General features: G+C 35.7%; 2 protein-coding genes across 4 annotated transcripts in view; one reads left to right on the top strand and one right to left on the bottom strand.

The window, feature by feature from the left end:
- PIBF1 (progesterone immunomodulatory binding factor 1) overlaps positions 1-104 on the bottom strand; it is a 127,657-nt gene extending 127,553 nt beyond the window's left edge. The window contains exon 1 of the mRNA XM_026061977.1: positions 31-104. The gene's annotated coding sequence lies outside the window, so the exon portion shown is untranslated. The remainder of the gene's footprint in view (positions 1-30) is intronic.
- DIS3 (DIS3 homolog, exosome endoribonuclease and 3'-5' exoribonuclease) overlaps positions 1-21,378 on the top strand; it is a 21,573-nt gene extending 195 nt beyond the window's left edge. The window contains exons 1-21 of one of the 3 annotated variants that reach the window (XM_026061971.1): positions 1-45; positions 2,133-2,290; positions 3,930-4,123; positions 4,242-4,315; positions 5,465-5,632; positions 6,623-6,787; positions 7,861-7,974; positions 8,059-8,196; positions 9,272-9,418; positions 11,012-11,128; positions 12,065-12,166; positions 12,886-12,950; positions 13,036-13,120; positions 13,726-13,853; positions 14,325-14,411; positions 15,336-15,492; positions 17,166-17,380; positions 18,572-18,740; positions 19,187-19,345; positions 19,769-19,891; positions 21,030-21,378. The exon at positions 1-45 is cut by the window's left edge and continues 195 nt beyond it. In XM_026061971.1, the coding sequence (XP_025917756.1) occupies positions 1-45; positions 2,133-2,290; positions 3,930-4,123; positions 4,242-4,315; positions 5,465-5,632; positions 6,623-6,787; positions 7,861-7,974; positions 8,059-8,196; positions 9,272-9,418; positions 11,012-11,128; positions 12,065-12,166; positions 12,886-12,950; positions 13,036-13,120; positions 13,726-13,853; positions 14,325-14,411; positions 15,336-15,492; positions 17,166-17,380; positions 18,572-18,740; positions 19,187-19,345; positions 19,769-19,891; positions 21,030-21,119 (2,700 nt within the window). In that variant the 3' untranslated portion in view covers positions 21,120-21,378. Of the gene's footprint in view, positions 46-200; positions 291-1,260; positions 1,612-2,132; positions 2,291-3,929; positions 4,124-4,241; positions 4,316-5,464; positions 5,633-6,622; positions 6,788-7,860; positions 7,975-8,058; positions 8,197-9,271; positions 9,419-11,011; positions 11,129-12,064; positions 12,167-12,885; positions 12,951-13,035; positions 13,121-13,725; positions 13,854-14,324; positions 14,412-15,335; positions 15,493-17,165; positions 17,381-18,571; positions 18,741-19,186; positions 19,346-19,768; positions 19,892-21,029 lie in introns of those variants that run through there. The other 2 variants (XM_026061973.1, XM_026061972.1) reach the window with 2 other exon arrangements.
- The last annotated feature ends 2,178 nt before the right edge of the window (positions 21,379-23,556 follow it).

Genomic DNA, 23,556 nt, shown 5'->3' with positions numbered 1-23,556 from the left:
GGCCCGCACTACCTCCTGCCGGACACCAACCTCCTCCTCCACCAGGTCAGCGGCTCCCGGCGGCGGCCGTGCTCCCTGTGGAGCCTTCCCGCCGGCTCGAGCCTTAGCGAGATCCGTTGGGGCGGGATGAGGCAGCTCCCTGGCCCGTCCGGCCTGGGAGAGGCGCGTTGAGCAGCGCGGCGCAGTTACGGTTCGTGTGTCCCCGTCACCGTGCCCGCTGATCCCTGAACTGGTCGTGTCTTCTTTCCCTGCCGTCGCTTGGGTGGTGAGGAGGCCTCCAGCGTCGCTAAGTACATCGTGGTTTTGGATTATATTCTGTTATTCTGGTATTGGTATTCTGGCCTGAACGATAGGAATGAAAAATCCTCCCTCCCTCCCTCCCTCCCTCCTTTCCTTCCTCCCTTCCTTCCTCTTTTTTTTCTTTTCCTGATATGGTTATGGAAAGTCAGGCAAAGAGAATGAATGGACTCTGAAGCAGCGATCAGGATCTTCAGCTGATTTTTTTTTTTTTTTTTGTCAACCTAAACTTTCTTGAATACCTCTTACGTTCTGTGGAGGTGGTTGTAGGCTTGGGTTCTTTACAGTGTGATGTTGATTTCAAGTGATGGGTCAAGGCTACAGAAACATCCCACGTACAACAAAGCAACCACCCTGGAAGCATGGGATGAGCTTTTCTCTGCTATCCATCATTAATGCTGCAAAGGTTTGAGTCGATGCAGGCAATAGAACTCAAGGCTGTGAGACAGTGAATTCCCAAGCTTGGTGTTTGACRTTTCTCTTTCTCCCAGTTTCTGAATACATCTGTAGAAGTAGAATTGCCCTGTACAGACATTGGAGGCAGGAGGTAATTCATGCTAGTATTGGTTGCTTAGGAGAGGTGCATGAYGCTTGTGTTCTGACAGTTACCCTTCCCAGAAGTTGTCAGTAAGGATTTTGTTCACAAAACAGCAAGTTCAGCCTGTTGTTATCCATGGACTTCTTGTTGTCTGTTGGCAAAGTTTGTATATGCTGTAAAGCAGTCTGCGAATGTGAACATGCCAGGGTACATGGCCATGAACCAGGGCGGCAGGGATTAAGAAATCTTGGTAACAGCAAGAATAGGTTTTACCTAGCAATTGGAACAGGATTGCAACAGTAAGATTTGGCCTAGTCATCCAGCTTGTACAGAGAATAACATTGAATTTCTTGCCCTGTGAACGTGTCTCTAAATCTTTTAGGTCATAGTATTGTCTTCTGGAACATCAGAGGTGGAGAAGCTTGGCCTGACATTGCTTTTATTTCTTTTAGCCATGCCCTTCAATGCGTTATTGTTTTCTCTGTTTTTTGGAGTTGGATTTTCACAGTTCCTTGACACAAGCCCAGGAAATCAAGCACATATCTTTTCTCCAGACAAGAGCATGTAGCTTTGGTGTACATTTGCCTTTATCACATGCCACAGCTGTCGGGAGCTACCAAAAAGAGCTACCAATCGTGGTCTTCCTCAAGAAATTGGGGCTTCAAAAGGGGTGAAGGGCAGCAAACAGAATTTTGGTTAATGTSAATATGTGGAAATTAAAATTGTGGCACAACAATGGGGTTGTTTGTGGAAAACTTAAGCCTACAAATGCAAAGGTGTGTCTGTGTTGGCTTTAAATAATATCTGACYGCTGTTACAAAGTTTTGCATTACTCATGAAGACAGACAGTGTTTATATTCTGTTGGATTACTGTCAGTTTGTGCATAGATGTGTTTTGTTTACAGAGATTATAATTTGCAATAACCCAGTTCATAGGAACAAAATTTCCAGTGTAGACCAGTCCTTAATAAACTTGACTGGAGTGTTGCAGATGTTGGGGCTGCATTTGTGGGAGTCAGAGTTGTGAGAGTCAGAGTGTGTCCTCATCTCCAGCAAAATTCATGTCACCAGGAGGCTGGAATACTTGAATTCAGGTTGTACACTTGAACATTTTGCCTACAAGCAGGAGGAAGCTGCTTAATATGCTCTTCAGTTTACCATCAGTGAGAARAAAAGGGAGAAACAACACATCTCATTATTCATGTTAGCTTTTACGCATTAAGAACCAAGCAAATATTTCAAGTCCATTTATCAGATGGAAATAATGATTTTGATTCATTTCCATTTTGTTCCTCAGATTGATATACTTGAAGATCCTGTTATTAAAAATGTCATTGTGCTACAGACGGTTTTACAAGAAGTCAGGAATCGGAGTGCACCAGTATACAAGCGAGTTAGAGACATGATTGCAAACCCYGAAAAACATTTCTATTCCTTCACCAATGAACATCATCGGTAAGGTGGTGTGCAGTGGGGTATAATAAAGCTGTACCAATGGCCAGTAAAGGAACCTGGGAAACAGAACTGGAAAATGTGAAACTAGGTAAACAAAGTTAGACTGAGACTTTTAAGGAATCCTGTTGGGAAATACTTGCTTGATCCAGGTGCTTTTTCATTTTATAATTAATATAGGCATGCATACGTACATACATATATATWTATATTCATATTTTATATATATATGCATGTAATATATACATGTATATAGGAAAACAAAAAAAAGGTTAGCAGAAATGTTTTATTGTTTAACTGCAAACAGTCATCTAGATGATGGTTCTAATCAAGGGCAAAAAAAAATCCCAGAGTGGAAAAAAAAAAAGACTGACAGGTCTTTTGCATGTTATTTTTCACTTTTTCAGTGTTATCAAAAAAATATTTTAGGTGTTAGGAAATGAGCTCAAAGTCAGGAACCACTGATTTGTTATTTGTTTTTGGTTTTTTTTCCATTTTATAGAAACATTAGATTTCTCATCTGCTTGACTATATTAGTTATTCAGGCCAAGCAGTTTCTGTGTCAGAAGACAAACGTTCTCTCACTTGCACTCCCAAGAGTATAAGAGCAGTTATGCTGCATTATAACCAATGGGAAACTTTGAATTGTGAATGTTCACTGGTTAGCTAATAAGTTCAAAATATTTATAACCTTGTTATTGTTCCTGTATTCAGCTGTTACTATGGTAACATTTCAGTTTTGGAAGTAAATTTTTGAACCATTGCATTCATTTGATATCCTTCTTGATTAGCAAATGAAAATATTAATTATTATTTGATTTAGGTGCCATATGTCTGTGCCAAAAACCCTTGTAATCAATATCGGTTTTAGTAATTTTTGGACTAGGCCTGTAGTACAGCTTACTAAGCTACTTTTCTGAAAATAATGCTTAGTGCTGAGTTTGAGTTGTATGTGAGAAAGTGTACTTGCTCAAAGTTATACAGAAGTTATAATAGAAGACAGCTCCAAGTCAGATCTGTGGAGCACTTACCTATTTTGTAGCCAACAGAACAAGCTTTTCCTGGAATCCCCTGTAAGAGTCATTCCAATTGAGCATTTTGTTCTCCTCTGAGCTCTTTTTCTTTTATGTGTATTTTTTGTTATGAAAGGAGGCTAAAATGCTGAATAAAGTTTACAGACAAGATTGTTAACTTAAGCAATGGAATAATGCCTTTCTGGTTTTTTGTCCCTTTTAAACATATCCCAATACTTTATTAACTTTGCCAGCTCAGTCTGTTGCAGGTTTCAAAAATCTTTTGACAGAAAGCTGTAAGGAATGAAGAAGCAATAAATTTGAATTTATTTGTGCTCTCAAGTAGTTTCCACTGCTCTTATACCATAGGTCTACCTAACTGTTCATTTTGAATTCCTTGCAGTCCTCCTCAATCGTCAGTGAGAAGGTTTTATTAGAAAGGAATGCTTCTTATTTTTCCTGACCCTCCTGTTTCTTGACCCTTCCTTGGCCTGTAGAATGTTACACATACCATAAAAATTGGTACAGCAGTGATTCTTTTGGCACCTCAATCTTGTTTCAGTCTGAAAAATTTTTTGTAACAATCGATATATGCTGGGKTTTTTTTTTCTTTTTTTCTTTCTTTCTAGAGAAACATACATAGAGCAAGAGCAAGGAGAAAATTCTAATGACCGCAATGACAGAGCCATTCGGGTAGCAGTAAAATGGTACAATGAGCACTTGAAGAAAATGAAAAATGAGGAGAACATCCAAGTTATCTTTCTAACAAATGACAGGAATAATAAAGAGAAAGCTCTGGAGGAAGGGATAACTGCTTATACATGTAAGTAAAGTGGTGTATGGTTGTTTAATTTATTGCTGAGGTACATAATCCCAGTAGTGTCCTYGTACTTAAATCGTGTGCATCTCTTGCATAAATATTTATGTGTATGCTTTTGTAGGTGAGGAGTATATAAAAAGCTTGATGGCTAATCCTGATCTTGTAGATCGTCTTGCTTGTATATCTGATGAAGGGGTATGTTTTTATTTTTTTATATACAAAATAAATTAATCATAAATGGTTTACGGTATAAGATTGGACTCTATTGGGGGCTACTAGTGTCAGTTTAGAAAGTGAAGACTCTGGACTTTATTACCTGTTTCACAGTTGAACTCTGACATCTTGAAAGAAAGAGAAATATTGAAATTGTTTTAAGAACTACTTATATACCTATTAGGAGGTATCAGCTAGTTATTTTCAAAAAGCCAGGTGCGTTAGACAACTCTGATGTGAGGACAAAACCAGTAACAATTGACTAGAAGCGTATTTTAGTAAAAGTGTTAGAAACAATTGAACTAAAATGAAAACCTGGATTGCAAATCATTTAGATACTTGTTTTATGTATGTTGTTTCAAAGCTTGTGTTAATTTATTGTTTTTCAGAAGTGTTTTATATCAGAAGTTCTGGTTTTTATGGTTACTTAAGTTGATAGAAGTGCAGGCTACTGCTCAAAAATTGTTTACTACCTCTTCTCTTTCCATATGCATCATGTTTGTCATAACTAAGGTTTAAATTTTCATATAACACTGATACAGCTGAAAACTAACCCTACCAAAAAAACCCTGAAGGTTTATTCCATCAGAGCTAATTCTAACAAAATGGAGTGGGATATGTAAGAGTGGGAAGAAAGTGGAGGGCTGAGTTGATCTTTTTGGTGGTTACCTGAACTTTGTTCAGCTTTAATTGATTGTCTGACTACCTCCAAGGTTTAGTCACAGTAATGTAATTTCATGATGTTTCATATAGCTGCTCCTATTGTATGCCGTACTGTTTATGATGCAGTACTATGCTAGTACTTTCTTCGCTAAGTATATAACTGTAGACAGTACATTCAAATAAACGTAAAAGCATATGTCACTTGTGCAGTATGTTTTTAAGCAACTGCAAGCAAACAGGAAAGAAAAGGGGTTCCCAGCATTGTCATGCTTCTATGTTCTTTGTACTGTTMTGCTTAATTAGAAAAATTACCTTACTACTTAACAGTCATTTTTAATTATTGTGGATATTCATTGCTACCCATAGTTACAAATTTGAAGTTTGCTAGCTTGAGTTTCATGTTCATGAGCTCAGTTTTGGAATAACTACAAATGAAATGGACTGACAAACTTTATTTTTTATTTAAAGAAAGAAATAGAGAGTGGAAAAATATTTTTTCCGGAACATCTTCCTCTTAGCAAATTACAGCAAGGAATAAAATCTGGTATTTACCTCCAAGGAACCTATAGGGCAAGCAGAGATAATTATCTTGAAGCTACTGTTTGGGTTCATGGAGATGCTGAAGAAAACAAAGAGGTGAGTTTTGCATTTTAACTTCACACTATGAACCTTAACCAGCCTTAGTAATGACTTAAAATAAAATTCTTTCTTGGTGACATACGTTGTTGGAAATGAGTATTATAGTAGTTTTTCTTCTTCCATGTTTTTCTGCCATTACTTGTTTCCTCTGTTTTTGTTTGTTTGGATATCGACTACTGAAATATGCAATATACCCCTTTCAAAAAGTGAAAACTTTATTTAAAGGCGTACTTTGTGTTTCAATAAAGTATTGGATAAATTAAAGCTGAATCTTAGTTGTCATGAGTTTTTCAATTAACGTGGATATAGCACGGTTTATTTCATTTTTAATTGATTTTTAACTGTATTGTGAAAGGCAGAGAAACAAGTTTGTAGGAGGATTTTCAGATGAACTGTGGCAAGCCCTTGGGGGCTTCTTTTGCATTTTTTCCCTTCTATTTTAATGCCTGGGGATAAGTAGACAGGCTGTTCCCCTCCAAGCGATCTAACCCTGCTTTCTGCTTACTGGGTTCTCTGCTGGTACTGTTGTACAGACACCATTTCCAGGCTGCAGCAGTTGTCTCCTCCCTCCCTATTTCTGGTAGCAGCTGGAGCAGAAAGTCTTGCTCTCTGAAGCATTCCTCTGGCTCTCCATTTCTTTTATTCATATCTCCCAGCAGTCTGTGGAGGCCCCTAACCTGCAAAACTAGAAGGGTTGTCTGAATTAAAGAAAAAAAAGAAAAAAAGAAATGTCTGGGAAAACAACTGTTTTTATAGAGAAAATTGGAATCCTGAAATAACATCATCAGTACTGAAAGAAACCTAGGCAGAGGAAAAATGCATTACAAACATGCCATAAAATGTTCTTTAGCATGCAGAGCCTGTTGTGTGTGTATTCTCATCTATTCTACTGCTTTGATTTGTGTCTTTTGTTACTGTTGCCTTGAATATTTGCATTTTATTGTTTATTTTGTTTTATTATGTTTGTTTCTAAAAAAAAAAATCCAGATAATTATACAAGGACTTAAACATTTAAATCGAGCAGTTCATGAAGATATTGTAGCTGTGGAGTTGTTGGCAAAAGATGAATGGGTAGCACCATCCTCAGTTGTCCTGCAAGATGACAGCCAGAATGAAGATGACATTGAAAATGAAGAGGAGAAAGAAAACATTGTATGAAATAAACAAGAGGCTTTCTATTTTATACTATCTGTGCCTTTTTTCCCCATTATCTCTCTTCTTTACAGTATGAGTAAGATTTGTTGTCACAGAAAAGAGATGTTCTATAGAGCTTGTTCAAAACTTTCAAACTTGGTAATTTTAACAAGAAAGATGAGTCTTATGTTAATTTTTTTTAGTTGACTCTTATGTTGAAAGAGATATGAAATCTGCAATACCCTGAGAGTGTTGCTAGGCTGTAGATTTATAAATTTTCTTTTATACTGATTCCTAAAAACTATTGTGAGCACAGATTTTTTTTTTTTTCTGGGAACATAAACGTTTATTACAGTCCCACAGTTGCATTAAATACGTGATTATGTATAAAATATATACTTTGTAATTTGGGGGTGGGGGGTTAATCCCTGTCATAAGTTCCCAAATTATTTTGTTAAACTACATGAACCCAAAAGTTACTGAGTAGTAATCAAGTAATCATGCAAAGCTATATGCTGATGTCCAGATTAGGATTTGCTGGAATAGGAGCAGATGTTGTATCACAATGAGAATCAGCTTTTAAGGTGAATGCATGTATTTGGAACCAGTTGCAAAATATTCTTTAGTTACTTGCAGTAACTTGCATGCACACTCACATGTACCCTGTCCAACAAATATTTGCATTTCTTTATGGTTGCCAAAGCAACATAAATAGAAAGGCTCTTAAAAAATTACGGGAAGAATCAGTGAGAAGAGAAAATGGAGATAGTTGGAGGGTAAGCAGAGACAGTACAAGAAGATGTAATTTCTTCAGAGTCTCTTTCTACCATTTTCTTCTTTTTTTCTCATGTTATGTCCATAAATATAAAGGTTAAAAAAAAAATAGTAAYGTTATGTACTACAAATATTGAAAGTTGTGAAAAGGACAGTGGGTGGGGAGGCATAGTTCTGCTTATGAAGTCATAATATACTTTATGGCACTATAGCGATACATAAAATGTTACCACTGTGCCTTGAGAAATCTGCTGTAGTCAAACATGTTAACTTAATGAGTTCAAATACAGTTTTGTGTTTTTAACCCCTTCTTCTAGCTGAAGGCTTCTGTTAACAAAAACATGCTGAGACCTACAGGAAAAGTAGTGGGCATTATAAAGCGAAACTGGAGACCATTTTGTGGCATGCTTTCTAAATCACAGATCAAAGAGGTAAGGCAATAATCAAGTAACTATAAATGCAGAATTTGTATTTTAGATTAGAAACTATTTTTTCCTTTTTCTATCTATTAATAGGCAAGGCGGCATTTGTTTACACCAGCTGATCGCAGAATTCCTCGCATTCGAATAGAAACTAGACAAGCAGATACATTGGAAGGACAAAGAATAATTGTTGCTATTGATGGTTGGCCCAGGAATTCCAGGTATCCTAATGTAAGTTGCAGGGTTTTTTTTCTGAACTTTTATTTATCTAATTTTTGTAAGGTGTTTGTTATTATTGGTAATAGTGAGTAACTTCAAAAAGTGTTGACATTAATTTTGATTTGAGTACCATTCTTTGGTGCAAGTTAAGGAAGTCCCTGAATAATTTAGTTCACTCCTACCTCCTCCCCTCCCCCAAACGGCTATGCTTTATCATACTTAGAAAGTTTGGTCCTCAACTTCTTCAGTAAATATATACGTGCTAACTAAGGTACTTTATTTAAACAAACTAGGGACTGCCTTGTTTTAGCCTGGAATCCTAGAAATGAGGCTTTTGCTCTGGCTCTGTCTGCTCATCCCACTCATTGATTAGCATTCTGGCAAATAATGTTAAACACATTGGCCAAATTCAGTTAAATTGCCAACGGGGCAGAGTTATAGATAATTAAGTTCTTTAAAGTTTTTTTTAATAAATAAACAAGAGGACAGAAGAGAAAACGAGGGCACTAGTTTCAGTTCGTGTTGAATAATAATTAGGTTTTGAAGGGGTACCTGTTGGCTAGTTTACAAGTGCATAGCTTATAATGAATGAGAGCACAGGTGTCTCTTGTGTGTTAGAGATATGGAGGGAACTTGGAATATATAGAAAAAGTGTTAAGGCAAGTGCAGCATTGCTGCAGGGGATGAGAGACATGAGGAAGGAACTAGAATTAATATGGTATTTGGGAGTAGGATGTGTGACAACACAAATCCATAGAAAATTAGACCTTATTTGTTCTGTTGCTTATGGAATTCTTTTTTTCCTGGAAAAACTGAATTGCCACCTTTACAATTTTTGTAGTCTTATCTGTGGAGAATTTAATACTATTCCAGGAAAAGAGTCAGTAGATTCTAGAGAGGGAAATACAAAGTTCAGACTTACTGAGTCAGTGAAATGTTTAAGATGAGAAAGTAACTGAAGAAGGAAAGATGACTCCTACTATGTAGTTTAATACAGTAATAACCTTTGGGATAATCATCTCAAATAATTAAATATTTTTGAGCAGTCAAACAATCTGACTTTATATGCATATATATTGTTTCTTAGGGTCATTTTGTAAAGAACTTAGGAAATGCAGGAGATAAAGAGACTGAGACAGAAGTTCTTCTACTCGAACATGATGTTCCCCATCAACCTTTCTCCCAGGCTGTCCTTAGTTTCCTACCAAAAATGCCATGGAGCATCACAGAAAAGGTAATGAAAATCATTTTTAAATTATTGTAATAATTACTGTGCTGCCGTCTTCAAATAGAACTGTAATTTTTTATGACATTCCTGGAGATCGCTGTGCAATATAAAATAGAGGAGAAAAGTTGTCCAAAACCATTGTGTCTTAGGATGGGCTTTTAGCCTAGTTTCCTATGGTAACAAGGCCTCCACATTTTTTTTTATTTATTCTTTTTTCCTGGCTAAAACTGTGTTTGATGGGGATAGACATCTTAAGATAATAAAATCTTACAGTTTTCATAAAAATTGGTGTTTGGCAAATCGCAGACTCACAGAATCGCTGAGGTTGGAAGGGACCTCAGGAGATCATCTAGTCCAACCCCCCTGCTCAAGCAGGGTCACCTAGAGCAYGTTGCACAGGATCGCGTCCAGGCGGCTTTTGAATATCTCCAGAGAAGGAGACTCCACCACCTCTCTGGGCARCCTSTTCCAGTGCWCTGTCACCCTCACAGTRAAGAAGTTTTTCCTCATGTTCAGWTGGAASTGYCTGTSTTTCAGTTTGTGCCCATTGCCTCGCGTCCTGTCACTCAGCACCACTGAAAAGAGTCTGGCCCCATCCTCTTGACACCCTGCCTTCAGATACTTGTACACATTGATAAGATCTCCTCTCAGCCTTCTCTTCTCCAGGCTAAACAGGCCCAGCTCTCTCAGCCTTTCCTCATAAGAGAGATGCTCCAGTCCCCTGATTATCTTCATAGCCCTTCACTGGACTTGCTCCAGTAGTGCCACATCCCTCTTGTACTGGGGAGCCCAGAACTGGACGCAGTACTCCAGATGTGGCCTCACCAGGGCTGAGGAGAGGGGGAGGATCACCTCCCTCGACCTGCTGGCAACACTCTTCCTGATGCASCCCAGGATACCATTGGCCTTCTTGGCCACAAGGGCACAYTGCTGCCTCATGVTTAACTTGGTGTCCACCAGCACTCCCAGGTCCTTCTCGGCAGAGCTGCTTTCCAGCAGGTCACCCCCAACCTGTCCTGGTGCATGGGGTTATTCCTCCCTAGGTGCAGGACCCTGCACTTGCCTTTGTTGAGCTTCATGAAGTTCCTCTCTGCCTGAGAGACTACAATTCAAACAATTGTAAGATCATCTCTAAGAGTTTTTCATCTTGCTGGGTAACTTCTCTAACCAAATGTGGCAGTCCTTATGTTATCGCTAGATATTCTGAGAAGATAAGATATCCCAGTATAATCCAATAATTAGTCAAACAAAAGAAATTATAAAAAAAAACAGGGTTTGTTAAAAATTGGTGTTTGTAGAATAGCTTGTTTTAAATGCTGTAAGTGAATTTCAARTTATCCTTAGTAACTTAAATATGGGAAATGGTTGCTTTAGAATGTACAAAAAATACCATCAGGGAACTTTCTTTGAGCCTGGAAACTGACGGGAGGGATTTATCTTTTCTAACGTTAGCTGTATAGAAGTTAGTGGTCTAGTCTAGCAAACCTAAATTATTTAGTTGCTTTGGAAAATCTTATCCAATGTATCTTTCTCAAATGATAATTTTTACTTTGATATATAATATGGTCTTAAACTTATTTTTTCCTTTTTTAATTTCAGGATATGAAATACAGGGAGGACTTAAGGCAGCTGTGTGTTTGTAGTGTGGATCCTCCTGGCTGTACAGATATTGATGATGCATTACATTGTAGAGAACTAGAAAATGGAAATCTGGAGGTATTTTGTTTTCTTATCAAATGAGTCATTAATTATTCTTCAAACAGTGCAGCAGTGACAATAGGAAATGACAGGAGCAAAGCTCCAGATAAGTTATAAAAGGAATTAATGATGTTTGCCCAGTTGTGAGATAGGAATAAAGAAAGGGAGTTGACTTGCATTAGACAAGTATCAAAGGTGAGAATTGAATCCGTGTCTTCTAAATTCACCCTGGTTTCTGTCTATGTAGTGTGAGAATGTGACGTACTCAGCTAAAGCTGTATATAAATTCTATAAACATGGACATCTACAGCTAGGATAAGGAATCACCAGAAGAAAGAGTGAAGCTACTGTTGTAATGTGACTGTGGAAAAGAATGATTKAAAAACAATCATGGAATTATTTGTTTCACTCTTGAAATCCATAAAGGATACTTCTCATAATTTGAAGCAGGTGTATGAACTCTACTGTCACTATGAGCCATTAGGAATAAAAATAGTGGATTAAAACCATCTCTTTGCTCCCCTTTTTTCTGATTTAGTCAGGTTTTCTTTGTTACAAACTAATTTGCAATTATAATAGCAGAGAATCCCAAAACTGAAGGGCTAGCAAACAGAGAAAAGCAAAAAAGGTTTGCAGTGAGCCTTGAAGGATATGAAGAGGTTAATTGGGCCCCCAGGCAAGAGTTGCATTGCTAATAAATGTAACTTCTCACTAAACATATGCATGCCTTATTGTGCATAATTGCTTCAACTATTCATTTTTTAATATGAGTAAAATATAACTTAAATATTCCTATAACTAAATATAGGAGATGCTGGAGGTAACTGGAGATGGGTAAATTGGATTGTAAATAGAGATTTTAGAAAGTTTCTTTCATGTTGAGAGTGATTTTTTTTTTCTTTTTTTTTCTGTTTCATAAAATASATAATGTCATGCTTTGTTTGTTTGTTTTAGGTTGGTGTACATATTGCAGATGTCAGTCATTTTATTCGACCAGGAAATGCTTTGGATGAGGAATCAGCAAAAAGAGGAACAACAGTGTATCTGTGTGAAAAAGTAATTGTTTTTTATATAAAGTGGAACAACAGTGTATCTGTGTGAAAAAGTAATTGTTTTTTATATAAAAGGATTGTTGTAAAATAAAGAGTTTGGGTTTTTTCCTTGCTTTTATTTTCATTTCTTGGGAGTACAGACATTATCTGCAACCTAAAAACAGTAGAATCATTTGGGCTGCATTTAATTTGCATACTTTTTAATCAAAACAAATGTGCTTTCTRTCAGTCAGACTGCTCAGCAAAAGGGAGAAATACTATTATTTTTTAATAGAGAATATCTCCTTTAACTCCTATGTTTGAAGCATATATAACATGTAGTTCTGAAACTGGACTACTAATGTTTTAATACAGATCTGAAATTGCAAAACATGATCTGGGTTTGCCCTTTCTACTGTTTTTTCTTGTGATAGCTAAACCTCTCTTGTTGCCTATGATTTGTATACATTTCAGCTGTACATTTAGTCCTGTTTAATATAACTTATTTCTCACAGACCACAATTTCTCTACAGGAATATCTTGACTAAAACAACTGATAATTAAATAGATCCTGGAATGAGTTTCCTCGGAAGTAGCATACTTTTCTTTCAGAAATCTGAAAATGTATTTATCCTCATTTTCGTGATGGAAAAATCAATAACATTATTTCCAAACTTCTATTGTGTTAAAAGTCATGAAATTAAAACAAATAACTAGTCACACTTTTTATCCTTTATTTTGCAGAGAATTGATATGGTTCCAGAGTTACTTAGCTCCAACTTGTGTTCCTTGAGATCTAATGTGGACAGGTATTTGTAAATGATCCATACTTAGATCCTGACAAGAAACTTCAAATGTGTATATGTGGATTTTAATAATTTTTTTCTCTCATAGGCTTGCATTTTCATGTATATGGGAGATGAACCATAAGGCTGAAATTCTAAAAACCAGATTTACAAAGAGTGTTATTAATTCCAAGGTTAGTCACATTAATATTATTATCTTTCTAAAAATAAGCTGGATACCATTCTACAAAAGCAGTGATCAATAGGCTTGATACTAAGGTTTCCTTTATTTCTATCTATTGATTGATTTATATTTTCTTAGAATTAGAAAAGACTCTTAAATCCTAAAATATAGCAGATATTTAAAAGAACAGGACACGATCAAAACATTCAAGGTTGTCATGTTTTTGTGGAGCTACTTTGCTATGAAATTAAGTATAAATCTGTTGATATACACTGGACATGGTTTGTATATACCAGGTAGCCATAATTTTTCAGTTAAAAACAGGAATCTGTAAGTGCTTAACATTCCTGAAAATCAGACCTCAAACATATAAACTACCTTTATAATCAGCATAAACACTGTAAATGTCTGCTGTTTCTGAATATCTTGCATGGATCTGTCCTGTTTTGACCATTAGTCTTTGAGAATGACATGCATTTAGGTGTTGAATGTAAAGTTTCATATTGCTGTGAAGCAGCTTTGACAATACACTGCAGTTTCTGCAAGACAGAAGAATGTTCTGCTGTTCATTATTCAATTATGCATGATGCTGTCTTTATTTTTTTTCTTTTCAAGGCATCTCTCACATATGCTGAAGCACAGATGAGAATTGATTCAGCAGGCATGAATGATGATGTTACTACCAGCTTACGTGGACTAAACAAATTAGCAAAAATTCTGAAGAAGAAAAGAATTGATAATGGGTAATCTATTCAGTGTCTCCGTTACCTTTTATTTCCTTTCTTTTCTGGCTATTTATTGCTGTCAAACTTTATAATGTTCTTTTGTGTCTATTTTCCAGTAAAAAACATTTGAAAGAAAAGCGTTTTGCCATTTTGATTTGGATAAACATAGGTATCTTCATTCCCCCTAAAATATAAACTGAGAATGCTAACTTTTCCTTCTTCTGGCAGAACAAATCAGGAATATGGATCTCATGCAGTCATTATAAAAACACAACTAGAGAAGTAGCATTTTAAATTTGTGAAGTTAGCTAAGGTATGCCAACACTGTACATTCTGCTAATTTGAACACTAACTTTAAATATTTATTTTAAATTTCTGCTAATTTTAAATTACATTTTCCTATCAAACCCTGATGATGTTCGCAGGCCTGCAACCTAGTTGCCATTTCTGCTTTGTTGTAATTCATTGATTCCACTTACTGTCTTCCAGAGCTTTAACACTTTCCTCACCAGAAGTTCGTTTCCACATGGACAGTGAAACTCACGATCCCATTGATCTACAAACTAAGGAGCTTAAGTATGCCCTCTTATTTTCCTCAGCCGGTTAATTTGGGGCAGGGAGGTAACTGAAGGGAAAGGGGTGTTTGAGTAGCTAATTTGCACTTAAGGGTGTACAAAGTTTATATACTAGTGCAGGACAATAATCCTAGAAAAGTCAGTTCTGTGTATTTTACACTATTTATGAAGTATAAAAACTGGTAAAATCTCTTATATCCCAAGCCTTAACTATATGCTTCATTTAGGAATTTAAGTCCTTACTACTGATTTAATGGAATGGTAGGTTCCTAACTCTTGCTGTCCCACTGAGTTATCTGTGATGCTCTCCTAATGTTAGTAACAAAGGAGAGGAGGTGGAATCTGGTGTCCTGCAGCAACAGCAGAGCACTTACTGCACATGTGCAGAGTGGTACAGAGGATCTTACAAAGGAGTTTAGAAAGGGAGCTAGTGATTCAAATTTTTGAAGCTAGATACTTATTTTCTCTCAGTACTACTCAGTTTCTGTGCCAAAATCTACCCTCTGTTATCTGTACTTTCATAACTTTATGCTGTGCAACATGGTGCTTTTAAACTTAATATGCTTGATATCGGAACAGCACTATTAAATCACTTCAGCAGAAATAAAGAGACTTAGCTGATGGTATCTTTGGAGATAGCAATGCCATTTTAAAGTGCACTTTTCTTTAATATAATTTGTGATTTTTTTTTGAGTATTTCTTTGCATTTTTTTATTCTGCCTCTCAGCATTTGAAACTTAATAAATATTTATGTTATGTTTTTATGCTTAAAAATGTTTGCCTACTTGTTTTGTATAAAAGTTCAAAGACATGAGTTTACTGTTTATAATATTGTCAGAATGGGGAAATGCTTCTTCTTTAGGCACTCAAAGCAAATTTATAATTTAATGCTTTTCTAACAATACAAAATATTTTCTGTTGATAGAGAAACAAATTCCATGGTTGAAGAGTTCATGTTGCTTGCCAATATCTCTGTAGCACAAAAAATATATGATGAGTTCTCAGAGTTTGCCTTGCTCCGAAAACATCCTGCTCCTCCCCCATCAAATTATGACATACTTGTGAAGGCAGCAAAGTCTAAGGCAAGTTTTTACTATACTAATGAAGTGAGTTAATTATGAAAAGCTGTGCTTTCTTTCTGATTAGCTGCTTTCCAAAGAATAAGTGTTGGAAAGTATTATTTTCAAAGTGTATTATTTGCTATATTTTGAGACTGCTAGTACTTGCAGCAACGCATCTGTATCTCGAGATGAAAGGATCAGTCTTGTGCTTTTTAAAGACCCTTTCTCAGGTAAAGGAAGCAAAACACTCTTTGAGTCTTTTGTATTGTAACTGCTGTGTGCTTTGAAAAGTTTCTCCTCTCCAAGCCAGATGTGCTTTATAAACCTGGTTTTGGCTGGTTCCATATACACTATTGATCTACTTAAAAACTGGTCAGTCACATCAAATAACACATCTCAGTTAAAGTCAGGAAGTAAGAAAATGTGTTCAGATGTGTTTATAGTTTCCATCCTCTCCTTAGATCAGCTAGAGGTTGTTATAGCCTGGAAAAAGTCTGATTTAATTACAAAGCCTGAAATGGAAAATGATTTCAGGATGTTTCTATCTGAGATTCCTTGTAGTCCTCATTTGAGCTAAACTTTTAGAGTAGGTTAACGATCATGCATTAAAAATTCCTTTCCCTGAAACTCTGTCCCCCACGACCCCTGCTTTTTTTTTTTTTCCCCCTCTAGGTACAAGAAACTCCTAAATTTTACCACTGTAATATTTTAGATGAACAAAACCCAGCCCATTTCACTTTCCCCTGCTATATACCTGGAATAATGATTTCCCTTCTATTCTGAAAATGATTTTAAAAAGTACTGTTTTTCTCAGAAGCCTAAATTTCTCTGCATAGAAAAGGACCTTTTCTAAAACCAAAGTTACTTTTATCTACTCGTATGACAGAACCAATACAATTGGGGGGTAAAATTTTGTTATGCTTTATTGGTAAACATTCAGTTACTTTACCATAATAAAAACATACTTTGATCTGTAGAACAATCTTTTGTTGCCAGTGCATGAAGGAAAGAACTTTCTACTGATCTTGTGATGAAACTGACTCTGTGGGACTGGAAATTAAAAATGTGTTTTATTTTCACACTATCTGTACTTTGACAAAGATCACTGGCCGACATGGAACAAGCTTAATGCCATATACTAACAGTTTTACAGGTCATTTTTCTGAGTATATGTTTTAAAACTTCTGTGGCAGAAATACAAGATTGATTAGTGCTTACATTGTACTTGGATGAAAATTTTTGAATGTGGTACAAATGAAATATAATTGTGGGTCACCCCATAGTTTTACCATTTATTATTATTTTTGCATATCCTTTCTGATTTAGTATTCAGTAAAGGGATGGAAAAAAGCTAGCTAAAAGAAACGATAACCTTGTTAATATTAGCATAAAATGATTCTTAGTTCTGAACTTCTGCCTTTTCTGAGTTCCTAGACTACTGACTTAGCCTTCCACTGTATGTGTAGAGCACTAATGAAAATAAGGGAGAGGTATGTGCATGGGTTTGGGGTTTTTTTTGGTTTGGTTGGTTTTTATAATGCCATTCCATTAGGTCGGCTATGCTTCAGAATTTAGCTGGTATGATACTTGCGCTGTTATGATCAATGTGGATTTAGCTGTTGTATTGCTGCTTATACTCTGTTAAGATTTGCCACTAATGCCTGACTTTTTTTTTTTTTTTCCCCTCCCTGCAGAATTTGGAAATTAAGACAGATTCGGCRAAGGCATTAGCTGAGTCTTTAGACAAAGCTGAGTCTCCTGCTTTCCCATACCTAAATACACTGTTGCGAATTTTAACCACTCGATGCATGATGCAAGCTGTTTATTTCTGTTCTGGAATGGATAATGATTTTCATCACTATGGCTTAGCATCACCTATTTATACACACTTTACCTCACCCATTAGAAGGTACTTTTATTTTAGAAAAGTTTCAGGGGACAAAAGAGAAAGTGATTTATATGTTAAGAAGTACTATTTTACACTATGTTGTTTTCCATTTAAAAAAATGCTGTTTCTGTTCAGTTACTTTACGTAAGTTCTTCAGTTTTGAATTGGAAAAGCAATGGCTTACGTGGTGATCTGTCTTCATTTAACTCCTTCTATACTCTTAGGTAGACTATTCCTGATAAAGATCTGATAAAGACTCACAAGTTAAAAATGATTGAGCAATATATCCCTAATGCATATCTCTGGCATAAAAGTGCATTTTTGACCACTTAGGATTAATAAGTCAACAAGAGACTGAGGCAGAACTTGGCCAGTCATTTTCAGGTGGGAACTGTGTTGCAAAATATTATCATAATGTAAACTTGTAAGGAGACTGCATTTTACATATAAAAGCAATGTTAATTGAAAACTTACTACTTCCCTGAGACATTATAATGAAATTGCTTATAAGTATACATATTAAGGTGCCTCTTAAAAATTGGTTTATTTTTACTTTTTTTTTTTTTAAACCAAGAAATAGCTAAGTTTTAAATAAAATAATTGTCATTTTATTTTGTTCCTTAAACATTTCAAGTGAAATCTCTTATGGGGAATGAAATTCCTATGCAATACGTGTGGATAATTTGTGGAGCTTCTAAGTGTCCTTACTGTAAATTTCAGTTCCTAACAGACCTGTTCAAAAGTTCTTGGCTCAAGTTCTAATAAAAGTTACCTACCAGGAAAATTCAGTGCAATTATGCTTTGAAGATCTACGGTACTGAAGTACCAATCTACACTGAATTTGCCTACTTCATGTGAAAGGGAAGAGGGAGCGGCTTAAGCTGTCACAGTGAAACATCATTCTTGAGTCCAAAAATCAGGCTGTTTCATCTTTGTAAACCTTCAACAATACGGGCTCTCGTAGTAAAGCATAAAAATTCTTTACTATTAGATGAAGAAGAAAGCAGTACAGTCCATTCTGCCTCAGCAGAGTATATCTTTGGTCAACAAAGAGAATGTGATCTTGAATTAACACAGAGTTAGCAGCAGACTATCAGTATTACAAAGGCTTTTTGGTCCATACCATCTATAAGAACTAAATAATGTTCAGATTTTTTTTTTTTTAAGAAAGCATTTTGATGCATCATCAATCATTTAATCTGTTTTTTGCAGGTATGCTGACATTATAGTACATCGGCTTTTGGCAGTGGCTATAGGAGCAGACAGTACATACCCAGAACTTACAGATAAACACAAACTAGCAGATCTCTGTAAAAATCTCAATTACCGACATAAAATGGCTCAGTATGCACAAAGAGCATCTGTTGCATTCCATACACAGGTAAGTAGTTCTGAGATGTGAGGATTAACTGTGGAAAATTCATGTTCTTTTTAAAGGAAGAGAGGGGAATATTGAGTCATAGCAATTGCATTGTACGTTGTATGGCAATAACAAATCAAGTCTGCAGGAATGATTAAGAACATGAGTGCTGTTTCTTTGGTAAAAAGCTTCAAAATTACAGTGCTAGTTCTGGAAAAAATAAGCATAATGGCATCTTGAGAATTTTTTACTTTTTGTTTTTTATAAATATGGTAAATGCTTAATATTACAATGGTATTATAAAAAAGCTTATAGGATTATTTGAATCTGCTTTAATATAAGTTTTGTAATGATTACTACATATAATTTGTATTTGCTCATGAATGTTTTACTTTCATAAGCCAATATTATTTATAATCCATAAGAGAATGTTATAGTGTTCTTCTTATATATTACTTTCATTGTAGCTGTTCTTCAAAACCAAAGGAGAGGTGAATGAAGACGCATATATATTATTTGTAAGAAAGAACGCAATTGTGGTCCTGATTCCCAAATACGGGTTAGAAGGAACAGTCTTTTTTGAAGAAAAAGATAAAACAAAACCAAGACTTGATTACAACAGTGAGGTATGCTTTATAAGGTTTGTTCTTAATTACCTTTATTTTTTGATTTGGTAACTGATCAGAATGACTAAAATCTGTTCCACCTGGCTTTGGAGGGTAGTGGAGTCTTCTGTAAAAACAAGTTTATTAAATGAATCTGTACTGCCACCATGGTCATCTTTATAAGACTGTTTAAATAAAAAAGGTTCTGAAGGAGGAAGGGGTTTCTGTAAGGTAGGTATTAAGGTTAGGTATTGATACCTAACTATCTGAATAAGTACTGCAAAATCACATATACTATGTACCAGGACACACTGGACATTCATGACTATAATTTGTCTTAATTTTATTAGCATGTAACATTAAAAATTCTGCATAAAAATATGCTTTTATAAAAATAAGATGCACTATAAGCAGTAAGTATTTATATAAAATTTGAACTTCTAGGTACCATCACTTACTGTGGAAGACACAACATTCCGTATATTTGACAAAGTTAAAGTGAACATTATGTTAGATGCTTCTAACATCCAACATCAGAAAATTCGCATGGTATTGGTAGAACCAAAGGTAAGGCACAGGTTTTGTGACTCATTGAAATATATTACCCTTCAGTAATCTTACAGTACAATTGAAGATTTAACTTATATATTTAGCAGCAGAGTGTAGCGATTACTTCATATCTGCTCTCAACAAAACACAGATCTGCTTTCACTTCACTGACTTTTGAAAAGAATGAAGGATTCTAAATTAAATTTGAATTAAATTTTTTCTTGAAAATTTTATATTTCCAGTGATGGGAAAGATGATGATTTGCTAAAGATTTGCTGAAGATCTCTTGAATTTCACAGTTCTGTTTTTTGTGTGTGTGTGTGKGGGGGGGGGKTGTTTGTTTTTTTAACTGTAAAAACTCAGTAGAACTCTCTTTAGTTCCAGTAAATTACTGTGTAACTGATAGTAGCTCAGAATTCTGAGGGCACCCAGGGAAGTCTGTACAATTGCTGGCTCTTTGAGGAGCATAAAGAGGTATATAAATGTCAGTCCTTTCTTAAAACTTCCACCATGTAAAAGTATCTATCACTAATGGTGTAAGAGCTATAACATCCTAATGCTATATCTCTCTGGTGTTAACTGTTTTAGATTCTAGCTTCTTCTCATTGCAGGTAGAGTCTGTCTTCCACTTATTTCAAGTTTTTCCAGTTTCTACTGAATCTACATCCCTTTTCCCTATGCAGTGTCCCCAACTACATGTTGAGACTGTCTGGTGCTGTGCTTGATACCAGCAGAACTTCAATCTGCCTTTTGCCTTAAGTCCTGTTTTCACATCTCTCATTCCACAGCTACCACTTCCTTGCAAGCTAAGGCATGGCAAAACAACTGAAAAAGCACTGTGTAATCCTATGACATACCCGCTGCAAAAGAAGCGTAGCAATAAATTAATGGGGAGGAGTGCTGTTTGTTGTACAGAACTCYCTACTTTTTTCCCAGGTTTTACTTCAGCTGTGATAGTTTTATGATGGCAGACCCCTTTTTTGGATGACTACTATAAGAATTTGCTGATGTTGATATGGTCTTTGAATTTACTTCTACAAACCCTCTATAAGTTTTATCAGGATAACATAAAACTATTTAATTTCTAAAATATATATAGTATAAGCTAAAATTTTGATTTAACACTTTTCTGACTTTTAATTCTATGTTACTGTAGATACCAGGAAAAGATGTGCCTGCAAATCCAACTACAGAGGCAAGTGTCAGCAATGAACCAGAGAAAAAGAAAAAGAAATTACAAAAATAGCTGGATAGAATTTTATTAAAAACTCACACATGAATTGTTTGTATTTACATATTTTTCCTTACAAACAAACTGCTAGAAACAGATTTTATGTTTACTTTCAAATACATAATAATTTATAGAACTCTGGATTTTAAATTTTTTTTTTTTTTTTTTTTACAAGTACATGTATGTATGCAAGAGCACATTTTGTTTTCAAATCAAGCATGTCTATAGTTTGTCTTATGGGTGAAAATAAATACTTCTGGAAAGTGAAGGAATATTCCCAGGATGTTGGTTGTTTTGTTTGTTTGTTTTCTTAAATCTGGCATTAAGTACCTGTATGACCTCTAACAATGTAGATTTTTTTTTTGAATACAGCACTGTAGCAACTATGTATTCCTCAACATCAATTTCATAGAAGTTTCCACTACTAGTGGAAGACATTCAAGAATCAGTTTGCTGTATTCAGTGGAACAATTTTTGCTGTAAATTTACTCACTACCATTGTTACTTTGTAATGGTAAGATAAACACCTTGACTTTCAAAAAACAGGTTGAAAGCAGCAGCCTTCCCCATACAGTAATGCTGTAAACCATTAGACTTTGCTAATGCTTGATAGTTTCTCTTTTCGTTTTGAGCCAGCATGCTCAAAGGGGTAAGATTCAGGGTTTAAAATGAAACAAACCCATCTCTACCACAGCAATACTCAGTCTCTCTCACTTCTACATCCTTTGTTCACCATTCTTTTGCCAATCTTTTAATATACCGCTTTGATCATGATTTATCCAAGGAAGCTAATTGAAAGTATAACCATTCAGAAGGAGAAAGCAAGAATATCATTGCTAGGAGATTTACATTAGGCATTCAGTTTCTTAGATAAAAGCAACTGAATTCAACAGCTGGCAAAAGTAACCTTACAATAATTAACTGTACCCTTCTGTAACAAAGCACAAAGCTGTTAGGATAGAAAACAGTTAAAAAAAGGTGTTGCTAATAAAAGTTACAAGTAACAGTAAGATAAAGGATTTCTGAAGATAATATCCTGATAAGGTAACCTATATAGCTTAGTAGCAAGGAACAACCTGAGTTATGTTCTTTAAAAGTAAGCCCATGAAGAATTTTGCTGCAGGTGCCCGAGTAGTCACAAAATTTTCAGCTGGGTACATCACCACAATTAACAAGCTCTCCTCTTTGTAAAAGGCTGGACAGCAGCAAACACTGTAGCTAAACAAAAATCAGTCTTTTCTGTCTTCACTGCATTCTTTTAAGAAGGCCAGTAACAAGCAAAATTTTTCCTTTCAATTCTGAGGTACTAAAGAAGAGAGAACAGAATTTGCTCTTGAAAGATAAATTCTGTAAACTTATAGTAGCTTCTGAGAAAGTTTTCTCTCACACTAGATTAATGGCATGTGTGCATGCATGCACACAGTGTACAGTGAAGAGATAAGCCATACCATAAGTGTGTTTAGTCTTTGTCCTAGAACTTCAGGCAATTTAAGATTGCTGCTTAGCCACAAATAAACTGCCTTAAATATAAGGGTGGAAACTATCAACTTCATGAAGTGCACACAAGTAAAGTTTTGGTGATGATTCTGCCTATGTTGCCAAGACGTTGGTTGCACTTCACTACTTAGACTTCCCGGAAAACAAAGGTTTTATGCCTTGGTGGACTGCATCATTACGGTCAAGCTTAGTTCATCTGGCTACTTAGTCACAACTTAGTCATATTTTGTGTGCTGTGAGGTGAGGACTAAAGTAATTTAAGAATGCTCCTGACTTAGCATTGAACTCCCACCACAGTGACTTGGGAGACCAAGCTTTCTTCAAGGGAGCAGCTATAGAGTTCTGGAAGTTCATTTCAGCTAACTGTCCTCCAAATTGCTTGGAATTACAACAGTTTTCCTTTTAGCTTCAGCACCATAGACCTACTCATCTGCTAGTGCCAATTCCTAGCTCACACTGCTGAGAAACTGCAATCCCAGATATTACAGATTTTTACCAAAATCTTAATCAAGAATTATAACTCATGAACTTCTACACTAGCAACTCACTCCTCAGTGGTTTCTTTAATCAATGGCTCAAAGATGATCACTATATGGTTGCCACTTGGCAACATTTACTCAGTTCACTGACTGCTGTCATTACAAAGAATTTGATCAGATTTATAAAGTAGGTATTTATAAAGGCATCATAAGGAGACAATTAACATGTTTAACTAATTGCAATAGAAAAAACACACTCTATGAAAGACACTTCTGAATCCTGGCACCATTATCCTGAAAGGCTTATTCTGACACTTAAAAGTAAAATCTAGCTTTAAGAAAAAAATGTATGGAGCACTATAATTGGCATTGCACTTTTAATTCAACACCATAGAACATAAGAATGTTAAACCACTATTGAACTATTTATACTGGAGCAAAAGCTTGCCAGATACTGGAGCTCCTTTTGCCTGTCC

The sequence above is a fragment of the Apteryx rowi genome, unplaced genomic scaffold (genome assembly GCF_003343035.1).
Source record: "Apteryx rowi isolate R43461 unplaced genomic scaffold, aptRow1 scaffold_189, whole genome shotgun sequence".
NCBI classification, from domain to species: Eukaryota; Metazoa; Chordata; class Aves; order Apterygiformes; family Apterygidae; genus Apteryx; species Apteryx rowi.
Note: the sequence above shows the minus strand (reverse complement) of the source record. Positions and strands in the feature narration are given on the sequence as shown.